This window comes from Linepithema humile, chromosome 7 (genome assembly GCF_040581485.1).
Source record: "Linepithema humile isolate Giens D197 chromosome 7, Lhum_UNIL_v1.0, whole genome shotgun sequence".
Classification (NCBI taxonomy): Eukaryota; Metazoa; Arthropoda; class Insecta; order Hymenoptera; family Formicidae; genus Linepithema; species Linepithema humile.
Window position 1 is genome coordinate 10,296,814 of NC_090134.1, and position 16,068 is coordinate 10,312,881.

Consider the following 16,068-nt stretch of genomic DNA (forward strand, 5'->3'; position numbering starts at 1 on the left):
TACCAAATTTTAATGGCGTTTTTCATTGAGATTGCACTCGTGCAGTATTTCGATAAGAGCAATGTTAAAATCTAAAATCTAAATTTATATTAAATCCTTCGTCCTTACAAAAATTTATCCATGCATTTCTTTGATCCGGATTTTTCGGAAACCTGTTTGTGAGTAAAAATTATTTAGTAATTATTGTGAATCTACAATTTCACAATACTATACATATGATTATAATCTCCAAAATAAAAATCTCATTATTGTTGATAATACTAACCGATGAAACGTTATTCCATGATTTCGAGCTGCTGCTGTTATGCCACAAGCTCTACAGTATACTATTTTGATCGTTTATTTCCATACACTGTTGCATAAAAGACTATACACTGCATATTAATGCGTACGGCGTACGGTATGCCGCTTGCCGCAATGCTCGAGCATTCCCTCTCACTTTCAAAAAGTGGTCGCTCAAGATGGCTGCCATGACGTACATCCGTCCGCGGATTTACCTAGTCCTGGCTAGTATATGCTCCCTCCTGTTTCTTTTTACTCAATGCTTTTCTCTGATAATAGATAGGTTAAGTTTTCCAGGTTAAGTTAGGTTACGATTGTTTGTATAAATTCTTTGATTGCATGTTTATAGTCTTGTGTTGATCAGTACAAATTATTTCGCGGTAATTATTTAGAATAGCTACCTCACCTCCGATTTTGATAAAAATAGACTCATTCGACGCGTTTTGGTCTAAAACGCGTCGATTGAGTCTATTTTTATCAAAATCGGAGGTGAGGTAGCTATTCTAAATAATTACCTATGCATACAACATATGTATGTCTGATTGTCTTGACTCTTTAATTTTATTCCATGATATAATCTTAGCATTTCTACAAGATGTTACAAACATTTAGGAGACAAATATTTCAAAATATATTTGGTGGCAAAGGGTTAAACACGTGGTCACCCCTCGCGACAGCGTTTAATTCCACTGTTGTTGATGACGTTCATGCAGTAAATGTATCAAAAAAGGAAACAGTAAGTATGTATTGTATATTTATCTCAACTCGATTGCTGAATGTCAACGCGATGGATAAAACTGATATATTCTCGACGACATTGAGATAAGAATAGTGGGCAAAATTTAAATAACTATATATCTTTATACATTAATGCATAATTAGTTTATCGTATGTTTTATCACTCGAATATATCTTACAGGGACTGTTTGGTATTCTGGAACTGAAAAGCGAGGATGGCTTTGATATATTGAAGAATCGTGCCTTGTCGCAAGTAGATGTTCTCATCGAAGAAGCTACGTGTAAAGACCGGAAGAGAAAAATGGTAGAAATATTTGATGAATTATCCAATACATTGTGTAAAGTAGCGGATATGGCAGAATTTATCAGAGTGGCACATCCTGATCCACGATATGTACGTGCTGCTGAAGATGCTTGCATAACTGTCAGTGGTATAGTCGAAAGGTAAGTTTATCTTTACAATTGTATTATATTATTTCATTATTGCACAGAGGTTTGTCCATTGGTTTTGCATCTTATAAATGCATATGGTATTTTTTTTCTTCTATCCTAAAGAACACAGTTAAATTTCTCTTCTTTTTGCATTTACTTTCTTATATTGGATAGAAAAAAAATGTAATTTTGATGTAATGTCTAGAGTGCAATGAGAAAATTCAACATTTTTTATTTAACATGGACATATTGTTTATTGATACACATGATTTGTAGAATGTGACGGTTGTATTTCTAAACTCGATATTGCACAGGTTGAATACACATCGTGAGTTGTATGATTCTCTGAAACGAGTGACAAGCAACGGTGATATTCGAGTGACATCGGACATGGACGATCACGTGGCTGAATTATTTTTATTTGATTTTGAACAATGTGGAATACATTTGCTTGAAAGGCAAAGGAGAAAAGTAGTCGAACTGAATGATTATATTTTGCAAGTGAATATTACACGACAATTAATATTCTTGTTGTCAAATTTGGAAATATATCATTTTTTTTTTCTTTTTCGATTCATAGGTGGGTCAAAAGTTTATGGCCGGCGCTGTTACTCCAAGGACTGTCAACGCCGACGCGTTACCCGACGTTATCAAACAGTAGTAAGTGTGATTCAATCAATCAACTGTTGGACTGAATTTTATTTTGTTCCAAACTTTTCGAAGGTGTAATCTTTAGAAAAGTATCTCGTTGACATTGGATACATTTCGCAGTTTTGTAACGGAAAATGGTCGGATATTAGTGCAAGGATTTTACACAGACTCCTCCAATACCGCTGTCCGCGAAGCAGCATACAAACTGTTTCTATATCCGGACGAACAACAAGAGTACCTTTTGCGCGAGCTCTTAAATTCCAGACACTCGCTAGCGAAATCTTGCGGATTTGTATCCTACGCACAGAGGTAATTTGATATACGAATGTACAAATGTGCGTCGAGTCGACGATCCTATTTGTTACAGAGCTGTAAAAGGGAGCACGGTTGAATCGCCGATTGTGGTGAGGGAATTTCTTGACATACTGAACGACAATTTGCAACCTAAAGCGGCGCTGGACTTTCGAGAAATGCAAATGATGAAGGATATTGAGTCACCTGCGAAACAAGTTGGTATTCTTTGTATCTCGTTGTATTTATAAATGTAAAGTTTATAGTTTTGAAATGTTTCTCTCTCTCTGAATCACCAAATAGCGAGCATTGATGCCATGGGATACCGCTTACTTGACGGCTAAGGCGAAGAAGGCTTGGTTCGACACCTCCGCGACTGAATTCGCTCCGTATTTTTCCATCGGCGCCTGTATGGAGGGTTTGAATATTCTTACCCGATCGTTGTACGGAGTCGAGCTGAAATCCGTTTCAGTGCTAGCCGGGGAGGTGTGGGCTAATAACATTCACAAGTTAGCTGTGATAGACGAGGAGGAGGGAATCTTAGGTTACATTTACTGCGATTTCTACGAAAGAGCAGGAAAGCCGAATCAAGACTGTCACTTTACGATCCAAGGCGGAAAGCGGTTACCGGACGGTACTTATCAGGTATAAACCGGCGCGCGCCGGTCATACGTCGTTCGACATTATTGACTCTTCGAACTTGCGAGCTGTATATCTCTACGTAATTCGCGCAATTATATGCAAAAATTGTAAAAATCGCAGCACAGTCTCTCTGGTCGTTTTCAGATACCTATAGTTGTACTCATGCTGTCACTGCCGCATCCACGTTTGTCGAATTTGTGCTTGTTGACGCCTTCATCCGTGGACAATTTGTTTCATGAAATGGGACATGCGTTGCACTCCATGTTCGGTCGGACGAAGTATCAACATGTAACTGGGACTAGATGCAGTACAGATTTCGCCGAAGTGCCGAGCGTGCTAATGGAATATTTTGCGAGTGATCCAAGGGTAAATATTCGTACGAATATGTGACGCGATGCGATACAAATTATTACAAGCGGAGCAGCTGTTCGAATGTCGTGAAAGCATTTCGATTCTAAATCCATGTGACTGCAGGTTGTATCGAAATTTGCGAAACATTTTCAAACCCAAGAGCCCATCCCAGAAAAGTTGTTGCGCACGCTGTGTGCTTCGAAGAATATCTTCTGCGCCTCGGAACTGCAGAATCAAGTGTTTTACAGTATGCTAGATCAAGTCTATCACAGCGGCGAACTAACGAAATCCACCACCCAAATTTTAGCGGATGTGCAGAAAGAATATTATGGTCTTCCTTACGTGAAAGATACGGTATGTATTTGTGCGTTTCGTTCGTTTCCATCACGAGTGGTTCAACTTGAAATTTTGCTCCATGAAAAATTGTATGTGTGTAGCTAATTTATTGATTTTTGCAGGCATGGCAATTGAGATTCTCTCACTTGGTTGGATACGGCGCGAAATATTACTCTTACTTGATATCTCGTGCCATAGCAGCCTGGATTTGGCAAACCTACTTCCACGATAATCCTTTCTGTCGGTCAGCGGGCGAACGTTATCGAAGAGAGTGCTTAGCGCACGGAGGCGGTAAACCGGCGTCGCAGTTGGTATCGGATTTCTTGCATAAAGAAATTAATGCTGCTACATTTGCAAAGTCGTTGATCAACGAAATCGATATGAAGAATGTACATATACAAACGATAAAATAATGTGACGAGATGAAGTGAGTGTATAATAGCTCAGAGGAATTTTGCGGAATAATTCGCGGTGAATTGGTGTGTAACATTTTTATAAAATTAGAAATAGTAATGAAATATACAAGTTGTTTTCAAGAGTTGTTTTTAATGTGGAAAATGTTCTTTTTAATATTAGACTTTTTAGACGCGCGCGTTTCTAGTTTAACGCATGTGCGTGTATTTCGTGGCAATTTTCCAAAATATCACAATCGAGTCTTCAGCATCGAAATTAAATGTCGAGATCTGAATTTCAGTAAAAAAAAATGTTTTTTTTCGTAACCTTTGCTGTTTGAAAAGTATCTTGTTTTTGTATTCGAAAAAAAATTGATCCGAGAAAACTTGTTATTGGAAAATAATTACGATAAAAATGGATGTACAAATTCTTTTTTCATTTCGTTTCACAAATCAAATTCTTACGTTGCGAGATAAATAAATTGTAATGACATTACTGAGTGGCATTAATTTTTTTCTCCTTAGTTGTATTTTATTTTAAGTACAGGGCCCCTCTTACTCTCTATGTACAATTTTGACAGATTTATGAATTATTACAAAAAAAAAATAAGTTTTTTAATATTGTACATATAGTTAAAAAACGCACTACAGAATAATTTATGTGAGAAGATAAGGTTTGCATACTCTACCTTCACTTCCTGAGGTTATTCCTACAAATTCTGTACATGGCAACATGTAAAGCTATCTTCTTCTGGAAGAACGGTAAGTGACATGCCAAAACGCTGTTTCGTTGATGGTGCCATTTCTCGATTGAAGAGAGCAAACGACACGTGTCGAGTCGGTTGAATCGTGTCTCCCAGTACGCGTTTACATTGTATTGCGTTTTTTGTGTAGAGGCTTCACGGATTAAACGAGCGGACGTTGAAACTCTCCGTAAGCATCTCCAAATGTATTCTTGTAAAATTAATCCATTCGTTAATCTATATATAGTTTGTAATAAATACACGAGACGATTTAACAAGCCATTGAACGATCGTTTATTCTCGCGTAAAACCTTAAATTCTCAGTGATGATATATGCGTGTATGCGGTATATTTTTTGCGTATTGGAATTTTATTCATCTTTATATATCGCCATGCGTAACTAGAGCTTTTTGATTTATGATGAAACGTTAGATATTTTTAGATATATTTTCATCCTTTTTTTCATTACGCGATTTATTTTTTTGTTTTTTTTTTGTTTTGTACATTATATTATTGATTAAAATTATCAACTTTTGCCTGTATTTTGCCTAACTTAAAGATCAGGAAAAATGTTTTCAATCTTTCTTCGTTTACATACATGAGAAAGGCAAGTGAAGATGCAGCGGAAATAATTTGCACTTCAAAATATCACGACGCATATACGTAGACGTAGTCTACAGACATTTTTTTTATTTTTGTTATAAATACTGCGCTGTTGTTCACTTCTTGAAACAACTAATTGTATTGCAATTGCACTCTTATTCTCTATTTTTATAGTAGTGTTACAATATGTATACTACATCTTGCATCCTTTGTTACATCTTTTTAATTGTAAATATGCTGTGAAAAATTGCGTTGCATAAAAAATTGTTAGACTTTAGAACGTCGTGTTATCAAGGATACTCTGCCTATGGTCCTTTTTTTCTTTTCTCTTTTTTTTTTCTTTTTTGTAAAATTCAGAAATGACACACCACTGTTCAAAGAGGGATTGCAACCATTCGTTATCTCTCATGCACTACGAAAACCAAAACGGGGAAATTCACTGAGTTGAGTTTCTTTTTTTTCCCTTTGTACGAACTGACCACACGCGTCGGTAACGTTATAATTCATAACGCGCCGACAATCAGATCAGTTATGGAGTTTCTTGCTTGAACTACAACCCATTCACATTCACAATAGACAAACACCGATGGTGATAAATTCAATTTGCTAGAGAAATCAGCATCGATCCGATGATTCAATGAAACTTTGGCATTTGCTTTAGGTTACGCAACGTAATTGTATTGATTTGCATTATCCTTGTCTCGCTCCATGTAGTCTCTATCTATAAGAGACTCAATCCGTTTTTTCAAATCTGCAGGCTGAAAAATAAATGTTTGGTAAATTGACACGAATGTGACACCATACTCTATGCGCATGTATATATCAAACTGAGAATCAAGCGGTGGCAAGTGCACAATAAATATATATATATTATTTATTTATTTGTACATTTGCCACCATCTGATTCTCCTTAAGATAACTTTATACATGATATAAATATAAAAAAAAAAAAAAAAAAAATATATATATATACATACTTTTACAGGAAACTTTAATTGATTATATAATTCACTGATAAGAAGATTATGAGTCAAGGTTTTTCTCATTTTCATAATTCTGACAATAGCGGCATCTATCTGATACTGTCTGTCTTGATATACTCTCTCTTCCGTCGCCTTTTGTTCTTCATTCTGAAAGAAGAAAAATTCCAATTATAATCTGAAAGCACACACAAACATTTGAAACCATTTTACATTACATAATACAAGTTTATTATGATGCAAATATTAAAAGAAAACAATATACAAAATCTATTCGATTCAGTACCGTTTCCTTCATTTGAATCTGATTGATCTTAATTCTGAAGAGTTTATTCGTAAACTCTGCGTTGAATACGAATCTATCGTTATCAGCGACATCTCGACCACGCGGATTCTTTTGGAGAACACGAGCTTTCCCACATGCTAAGGACTGCAATGTCCTTCTCAATTCGCCGTCCTCGATATTTGTAGCAGCCTTGATGTCCTCCAGAGAGATATTGTCGGAATCGTTGAACAGAATTAAAACCAGCGCTTGAAACAACGACACTTGCAGCTCTTTGTTACCCTATTTTCATGCGAAATATACTTGTGTTAATGACATTATTTGATAATTGAGATATCAATTTGTAAGCAACTTTCTTGAATTTTTTTTTCTCTTTTTTTCTCCAATACCTGATTGAACCACGCTTTTAATACACAATGTCCCAAGGTCGGCTGCCACTGCAGTTTTCTACCGCTATGTTTTCCCAAGTAAAACTTGTTGAATACATCTTGATACTGCACCATTTCCATCGGTAGAGTGACTTCCATCACAGGATACGTAGGCCAATATCCCATAGTAAGTATAGAGACAGTCAGGTCCAAACTACTTGCCATTAATTCGCTCTGTAAGTTTCCTGCATACTAAAGACACGACAAACGGGTGAGACGACACATTGCGTTATAGATTTCGCCGATAAAAGATAAACAAAAATGTCGGGCTCGAGTGTGGATAATGTGTTGTATTTCATATTCAGCATTGAATATGCCAGACACAAATATAAAAAGTTGAATGATTTGTACGAATAATTAAATTATGTAGATTCTTTCACGCAGGTATATTACTTTTCTCACCTGTTTGAATGCGATATTAATATCTTTGCTAAGTTCCATATCTTTGAACATTCCTTCCAATTTACTAGTGAATCCACCGCCGCATTCCTGTTTCAATTTTGATAACATTGATTTTTCCGCGTCTACGGAAGCCGACTTTCCCACCAATAAGCGCTTGGCCAAATCCTTTTTGTAAAAAGCTTCGAAAACATCCTTTCCGTGAATAAATCGAAAGAGCACCATAATTTTATCCAACAATCTTTCCAATTCCTCTTCTGTCGCTTCTTTGTTACCTGCGCGTAACTTGCAATCGACAAATTTAGCTGAAATTATAAATAAAAATTTCTCTTAATTCGTTCGAATATGCACTTAATCTTGAGCATCACGAAGCTAACATCGCAACCGAGATAACATAACTATTTGCCTGAACAACCATTGTAAATAATCATTAATTGTATTTGAATATTTTTACATACTAATTTTTACGAACTAATTAAATATAATACATGGTGTGTGTTACCTATTAATTCCGCTGGTTTGTTTGCTCTTTGATTAATGAAAGCTTCAAAAGCTTCTTTTAAACTATTTGCAAACTTTTCATTTTTATGAAAGCATGTATTAACTATATTATCCATTTTATCCTTGAAATCTAACAACTCCTGTACCATCGTTTTGTCCTTCTCGGGATCTATAACTATTGTCCTGCCTTTTTTCTGTAAAAAAAAAGAAGAAACAAAAGATAGAAAGAAAGGAAAGACAAAACAGACATTATAATTTCTTTAAGAGAGATGTATTTAAGAGATGTGCCTATTGTGTCAGTGTAATAAGAATGTAACATACCTTGATATAACAGTTAAAGTTCAAACAGAGTTCCACAAGACCATTCTTTATTCGACTGTACAAATTATAAAGCAATGATAAGTCGCTAATCCTATTTTCATCCAGCAGTCCACTTAAACCTTTTTGTAAAATGCTAGTAATGTGTTCGGACAGTAATTGTTTTTCTACGGTATGTATGAGTGACCATCTAAAAAGTTATTTATAAAAATGTAATTAATTTAATTATTAATATTCCAGTTAATTCTACACAAAAGCATCGAAGAGTCATACGGGCGAGAACGATAAGAAAACCTACTTGGTGGATGTATCGAGATAATGCAACAATCGTTCGTTTTCCTCCTGCAGACGCTTATCCACATGAGCCAAATACTCAGGAACATCGTGCTCAGTCATCAATCGTTGACCCTCAGCAGCGTACAATCTTTCTGTAGCCACTAGGAACCTAAATAGAAATGAAACAGAAGATAAAATTGCATGTTTGCGATATCCACATATCAAGATTTTGCGGTGATATTTGAAAACAAGCTACACGAATACAATAAACTTGAATTTTCTGTAGCAACAGCAAGTTGTAACGATTTATCGCTATCGATAGACATCGACATACATATGAATGAGTCAATATCGTGAATGCGTTCATTGATAAACAAGCGGAATTCTCAAAGAATTGATCACATACTTTGTTTCGAAGGCCTCTTGGTAAATTTGTAGATCTGACAACATTCTTAACAATGACTTAAGAAGTGTTCGATCTACAGTATCGCCCTGTCGTTCCTTTTCTATGAGCATAAGAAGACCCTCGACTGTGCGCGTTTGCACTAAATTGTTCAGCACAATGTGTAACCTGAAGAGATGCAACCCCATATCCCTGCAAACAATAAATCGAGTAAATACAAATTGATTAAGAGATGTTTTTGGCAATATTTGTGTTGTTACCATATCGACGAAATGCTTGGATTTTGTAAAACATATGTTCTGTCGAGATACAGAAAGATGCTCCTGATCATTATCATTTGTCTGCAATGCGACAGCCAGCATTCATTCATCTTCTTCAAAAATATATGCCTATCCATAGACTCTGCCAAAAACTGCTCGATGTTAGCTTTCACATGAGATTCTGTCAGAATAGTCAAGTTTGCGTAAAGAGTCGACGCCATTTTATGATTACACATATTTTCAACTGCTTGATAAAGCTCTTCTAAAGAGTAGCGAATGCTTTTGCTAGTTTGTATCGCAACTACAGCTTCCTGTAATTTTTCCCATGTCTGTTCTTGATAGTTTTCTGGTAATTTGGGTTTATCTGTAAAAAAAACCATCAATAAAAAATCAATATATGAAAAGACAAATAAAGTAAGAAGATTAGATTGATAACTAAAACTGCTACTTTGTATAAAAAATTTAAAACAATTATTATACTATATAATATACACTTTAATTATATCCAATATATACTTGTATTTTTGTATAATATATTAATGGTATTTCTATCTTCAAAGAATTCCATACATTTATAAATGGTACAATAAATAATACATCTTATATATCAATGTATGTGTATAATAAACGTAAATGATGACAAAGTATGCAAATATTTCTACATTTCTCAAAGATTTTCAAAGATTTTCAAGTTTTGAATGATCTAAAAAGATTGTAACACGCAATAATAAATCTCTCATTATAGAAATTTAACTTTAATTCCATATATGCTCCTTGCGCGTCGTGCGAATCGTGTATCAAGCGTCGCAACTAATAGTAAAAATCCATGTTCAGTGATGCAAAATATCAATATCATTAAGAAAACCTGCTTTCTCAAGCAATTCTCTTTTTTTATAGGTTATTTAATGTACCTTCAACCTAATAATTGTAAGTAGGTATTGTAAGTAAATTGTAAATAAGTTTTTGACATTCTCGAGCAATTCTCATTTCTGTATTAGGTTAGGTCATAAAAAGAAAATGATAACATTTCTTATCCCAGAAGCTGTAAAATAAATTGCGCCGAAAGAGAGAAAGAAAGAGAAAGATCAGAGATCAGAGATTGTAGATTTCGAAATGGGATACAAATAGGACAAAAGATCGAAACATATTTCAGCGATATCACTGTGGAAGTCAGCAGCTGATTTCGAGATTAGGTTAGGTCGATGCATATTCTCGCTTACTTTTGAAGTTTTTGATGACGAGCTTTTTCGCAGAGCCAGGTTTCGCGTTCACTAAACTCGGCGAGATTTTATTCACGCCGTTCGGATTGCTAACTGTCAACGCCGAAAAGTTGGCTCGCTTCTGCGTGTCGGTTGCAGTGGGAGCCGCCGTGTCCGTCATGATGCTCTTGTCTCTTTTGAATACGTCAATCTCGTCCAATTGCGCGGTATCCACAGCCAGCTTGGAGCGCCTGGCAGCGCTCGCGTACTCCAGCACCGTCGCGAAATCAACGTTGGCGGCAACGGCACCAGCAGTAACAACAGCAGTAACAACAGCAGCAGCAGCAACAACAGCAGCTGCAGCAGCAGCGGCAGCAGCGGCGACGGCGGCGACGGCGGCGGCGGCGGCGGCGGCGGCGGCGGCAGCGACGACAGCGGCGGTGGTGGTGGTGATGGTGGTGGTGGTGGTGGTAGTGATAGTGGTAGTAGTGGTAGTAACGAAGGCGGAGGTGGTAGTGATGGTTGTGGTGGTGATAGCGATGGCAATAGTGGTCACCCTCTTTGCTTGTTCTGGGGCCACTACCTGAACATCACCAAGCCTAGACATATGCGTGGCTGTCGGGCCCTTCTTCCTGGTGCAACGTGAAGAATGCAGTTTTTTTCTTTTACACCTAATAAAAAAAACTATAATTTAACTGCACAGTGAGCTTCATCTCACGCTTTCGTCTCGTATTGACGCATCGTCGATTATATGTTGTACTGAAAAACAGTGACTCCAGATTTGAGACGCAAGCAGCAAACAGCATGAGGGAGGGAATACCGCACACATGCGCAAGCCACGTACATACATGAGCGCTTTCTTTAGACGTTTTAAAAACGTCTTAAGAAAGACATATTTAGAACATCCCAAAAGCGTCTTAAGAAAGACATCTTAAAGATGTCGTTTTTTCATTTCTTCAACGATTGTCATTTTAAATTTTGCAACAAAAAACTTTCCAAAAATTTTAAAAGAGACGTTTTAATCTTTTACGAGCATCCTAACACTGTCAAAAGTAGCCCAGAAGCAAAAATAAGCATATAGAAAAATTCAGATTACCTACTAAAACGGCCATTTTAAAAACGCTCCATTTTAGCCATAGACATATATAACTAGACCCAGCATGCATGTCTTTGGCAGAACGGACAAAGAGGCAAAACATGGGGGAAGATTTCTTTCTTTGTCTGCGCAGGTAGGATGCGCAGTCGCTATTGACAGCGAGCGTGACAGCCATGTGACGGCCGTGATAGAATACAGGGCATAGGTTCTAATCTAAGAAAATATATGTATAAGCGTAGTTGTTTTTGGACAATTAAGAGCATGTTACATTTATTATATAAACATGATATTAATTTTTTAGTTAATAACATATAAATTGACATTTATGAAAAAATATTTATACTTTTAAAATTGTATTTTTATACTTTATTAAAGAATATATTTTATTTTAAAATATTTAAAACAATATAATTGGAGCATAATTGAATGAGATAATAATAACTCTAAATAAAGCATAAATAAATAGCATATATAAATAGCACAATTATTTTCTATCAAAAACATTAATATATATACAGGGTGTCTGGCAATAATCGCCCCACCGGTCATATACAGATAGAGGAGGTCAAATCGAGTAGAAAAGTCCTTTACCATTTTTTGATTTTTGTAATAAGTACTAAGTAATTAACGAAAAAAGATTGGTGAATCCGTGCAAGTAAAGCGCGCGCAGCGAGAAGGACATCCCACTGCTATGCGATCACTAGGCGCGCGATGAAGCGTTGGGAGGAGCGCTCTACAAATGACAATGGCAACATACGAGCGGCGCGTAACGCTAGATCCTTGTGTCCTAGTGATCGCGTAGCAGTGGGACGTCCTTCTCACCGCGCGCGCTTTACTCGCGCGGATTCGCCGATCTTTTTTCGTTAATTACTCAGTACTTATTATGAAAATTAAAAAATGGTAAAAGACTTTTCTACTCGATTTGACCTCCTCTACCTGTATATGACCGGTGGGGCGATTATTGCCAGACACCCTGTATATAATACATTTAATATAGTACATATAGAAATACGTATTATACTTTATGTATATTATTTACACAAATTATATATACATTATATACAAATATATTAAGAATATTGCTTACACAAATTGTGAAATAGATCAGAATGTTTTACTTACATGTGGAAAGATATATTTTCTTTCTCGTTAGGCTTCTTCCAATATCCACACGCACGTGCAGTGCACGTCTTCATTTTTTAACATATTTATATATATGGTATAATAATAGGGTATAATGTTCGTACACATAACACGTAATTTATGATATCCGACTTTCACGTTATGACCAGTTGACAATTGTCGGCCATTACTGTCATGATGCGCGCGCAACAAAAGGACAGAAATATTCCCTATGTTTTGCCTCTCTCTCCGTTCTACCAAACCCAACGAATATCATAAGAAAATACACGGCATGCTGGATCTAGTTATATATGTCTATGATTTTAGCCGGGATTTGAAGAAATTGTAAAGGTGCAAATTCATGGGACGCTCGTTTCAGCGTTGCCCATAGTCACGTGACTTCGAGTTGACGCTAGCGTCAAGAAAAAAAGCTGGATTTTTTTAGCTTTAGCGTCAAGTCGTGCGATCTGTGCGATGATCTGTCTGTGCGTGCTATTCGCTATTGGATTTGCATATGTCTCATGTGGTCTTTCAACCTTGTTAATAAAAATGGATGTTATTTAAGTAATAAAAAGTAATAATTGAATTTATTATCCAATACTACATATATATAAAGAAAATAAAAAGAATGAATAAGTAATGAATTAAAAATGATACTTTTTGAGGTTTGGAAGAATCAGCAGTATTGTATTTATTTGCAAAATATATTTTTATAATTATCTTTATATTATATATGTTTAATTATGTAAATTTAATATTAATGTTATGTAAATTTAATTCAATAAAAAGTTATTTTATTATAAATAAAAGCTTGAAATATAATATATACAAATATGCTGTGCATTTTTATTCTATACAATTAATTTTCTAACTTTGAAAAATGCTATTCTTAAGTATTACATTAGAAATTTTCTAATACTGAACAACTATTCTAATATCGTTTTTCCTACTCTACTTATCAAAGTTTGCAATAATATGAAACTTTGTTTAATTGAAAAGATATACATTTTGTATACTTATCAAAATAAATAATATGACATGAAGTAAATATTTTATGTTTGTAAACATATAATAAAAAATATTACATATAATAAAAAAATTATTAATAAACATTTTTTTAGCATTTTCGATAAAATAAGTAGAACTGGTAACCAAAGGTTTTTATCTTATTCCTACTTAATTACACTTTTTTTAATATTTAAAACAGTAATTATTAATAAAGCGAGTGAAAAAATTAACTGAACAAAATCAGTGACAAAAACTTTTAACAGTTTTGATATATACAAATATTGATGAATACCGACGCAGACCGCTGACTGACGCTAAATTTTACGAGAAACTCTTTTCATGCATTTCTCACATCCAGCGTCAACTTTGTTCACGTGACATATTTGGACGCTAAAAATGAGCGTCGAGCGTCAGCGTGAAAAGGCACCTTAACAGGAACACCAGGAACACATAATAATATAGGAGCTATTGACTAATGCAGTCGGTAACTTATCATCACGTACAGTCATTATGTTGCTTTAGCTAATCAATAGATGGCACTGTTATGAGTAAGTTCCATAGACGTAGTAAAGTATAGATTGCTCATGGCGTTTGCAGAGTGTCGAGAATTTAGAAAGAGTAAGAAGACTTTGAATAGAATCCTTTTTTCTGTCACACACACTCCTCCGAGCCGAGTTAACGATTCTACTGAAATTGTGCGTTCTCTGTATGCGCTTTGCTTAGAGATAAGGAACGAGCAATCTATACCATGAACCTAAGAATATATGGACAAAGCGATAGCCAGCGAGGTTAAAGCCAGAGGGGCAGAAGAAAACTAGCCGATCAAGATGGCGGCTACGGGTAATCCGTGTAACTAAACGAGCGCGGAATTTATAATATATAAATATTATTCATTACGCAAGCACCAAACCAAGATTAGGTTAATAACACCACCATTTTTCTAACCGACCAACATCCGCTGCATAATTTCCCCCTGCCGCTCAGGCTTTATCCCCTTCGCCAATAAGACCACTTATCGCTCTGCCCATATATTCTTAGGTCCATGATCTATACTTACTACGTCTATGGTAAACTTCTATACATCGTGTGTTCCTGTTAAGGCCTATGCAAACAAACTTGCATAATCGCATAAACATATGCATAAGGAAATTGATTGGTCCATTTCTTTATGCATTTGCTTATAGACCAATTAATTTCCTTATGCATATGTTTATGCGACTATGCAAGTTTGTCTGGATAGGCCCTAAACGGCGAATTTTTCTACATGATTATTTTTGCTTCTAGGCTACTTGTGACAGTATCAGGATGCTCGTATACTTAAATAATTAAAACGTTTCTTTTAAAATTTTTGGAAAGTGTTTTGTTGCAAAATTTGAAATGCCAATTGTTAAAGTCATTAAAAAACGTCTTTTTTAAGACGTTTTTAGGATGTTCTAAAAATGTACACATAACTTTATTGATTCCACCACAGGACAGAGTTTTGATACGTTCCGAAATCGTTTATTAAACAAAAATCAGTATTGCGATACTTGTAATACGCTGATAAATAAAACCGGAAATTGACAATTGACGAAAATGACGAACGGTTCATAAAAATATTCGAACAAACTTGTATAGTCGCATAATATGCATAAAAGAATTGACCAATCATGTGTCTAATTTAAATTATACTAGAGATTTCTATTCGAGTTTTGCATCCAAGTTCAGTTAAGCCTTGTGTCCACGATGCTAGAACTCAATCCGAGATCTCGGTCCGAGTCCTCGAACAATAATATTTATACTTGGCTGAATATAGTTAGCGTTGTAATCGAGTTACGATTCTTTACGATGATTTTCTGATCTATGTTATATTGCCAATTTGGTTTATAGATATCATCAAGTGATGCACCGCTTGATTTCGAATGTTTTATTTTATTTAGATGGTCCAGATATTGTGATCTTAAATTATTAATTTTTTTTTGCAATTTCAGTTGTTAGTGGTTGTCCTATTAATTCTTTGTACTGATTACAGATTATCTGTAAAGCTTGATCTCGTTTCATACGATTATGATAATCAACACTTTTTGTAACATATAAACAAGAATGTTGTTGATATAACATTAATAAAATTTTAACATTTTTCTTATTAACCATTTTTTATTATAAAAGAAGTTTTTTCTGAAAATCAATTTTATATATTATTATACTTTTCTTGAAAAATAATATGTATATATAGGTTATAATATATTTTTAATGTCTAATTTAATCTGCATTAAAACTAATAATAACTACTTATGTAAATCTTATTAATTATTAATCTTATTAATTTATTTTATTTAAGAATTATATTTCTCT

The 16,068-nt window shown here is 35.1% G+C and overlaps 2 protein-coding genes across 4 annotated transcripts; one reads left to right on the top strand and one right to left on the bottom strand.

Moving 5' to 3' along the window:
• Positions 1-532: 532 nt before the first annotated feature.
• Positions 533-5,140, top strand: LOC105679570 (mitochondrial intermediate peptidase). Of its 3 annotated transcripts, none has more exons than XM_012379647.2 (11): positions 533-662; positions 866-1,018; positions 1,202-1,464; positions 1,767-1,953; positions 2,033-2,112; positions 2,224-2,412; positions 2,471-2,612; positions 2,698-3,039; positions 3,181-3,402; positions 3,511-3,741; positions 3,846-5,140. In XM_012379647.2, exons 2-11 carry the CDS (start codon positions 878-880, stop codon positions 4,134-4,136), a joined length of 2,088 nt encoding a protein of 695 aa, XP_012235070.1. In that variant the 5' UTR covers positions 533-662; positions 866-877; the 3' UTR covers positions 4,137-5,140. The 3 variants fall into 3 exon arrangements, with proteins under 3 accessions (XP_012235070.1, XP_067215907.1, XP_067215906.1); XM_067359806.1 differs by having other exon boundaries at positions 564-662; positions 895-1,018; XM_067359805.1 differs by having other exon boundaries at positions 655-771.
• Positions 5,141-5,518: 378 nt separating this feature from the next.
• On the bottom strand, positions 5,519-12,815 carry Cul4 (cullin 4). The gene is made up of 12 exons (XM_067359804.1): positions 12,727-12,815; positions 10,530-11,179; positions 9,310-9,673; positions 9,053-9,241; positions 8,669-8,815; positions 8,374-8,560; positions 8,054-8,246; positions 7,555-7,856; positions 7,114-7,344; positions 6,728-7,006; positions 6,439-6,591; positions 5,519-6,219 (listed from the first exon to the last, which is right to left on the bottom strand). Exons 1-12 carry the CDS (start codon positions 12,798-12,800, stop codon positions 6,124-6,126), a joined length of 2,865 nt encoding a protein of 954 aa, XP_067215905.1. The 5' UTR covers positions 12,801-12,815; the 3' UTR covers positions 5,519-6,123.
• Between the last annotated feature and the right edge of the window lie 3,253 nt (positions 12,816-16,068).

What these genes read in the sequence shown, in the direction of transcription:
- LOC105679570 (XM_012379647.2), top strand. Translation starts at nt 878, where the DNA reads ATGTTACAAACATTTAGGAGACAAATATTTCAAAATATATTTGGTGGC. An exon ending in ATGTATCAAAAAAGGAAACA is followed by an intron (nt 1,019 to 1,201) that starts GTAAGTATGTAT and finishes TATATCTTACAG; the next exon opens with GGACTGTTTGGTATTCTGGA. An exon ending in GTCAGTGGTATAGTCGAAAG is followed by an intron (nt 1,465 to 1,766) that starts GTAAGTTTATCT and finishes GATATTGCACAG; the next exon opens with GTTGAATACACATCGTGAGT.
- Cul4 (XM_067359804.1), bottom strand. Translation starts at nt 12,800, where the DNA reads ATGAAGACGTGCACTGCACGTGCGTGTGGATATTGGAAGAAGCCTAAC. An exon ending in CAAACCAGCGGAATTAATAG is followed by an intron (nt 7,857 to 8,053) that starts GTAACACACACC and finishes TTATAATTTCAG; the next exon opens with CTAAATTTGTCGATTGCAAG. An exon ending in AGATTCAAATGAAGGAAACG is followed by an intron (nt 6,592 to 6,727) that starts GTACTGAATCGA and finishes TTCTTCTTTCAG; the next exon opens with AATGAAGAACAAAAGGCGAC.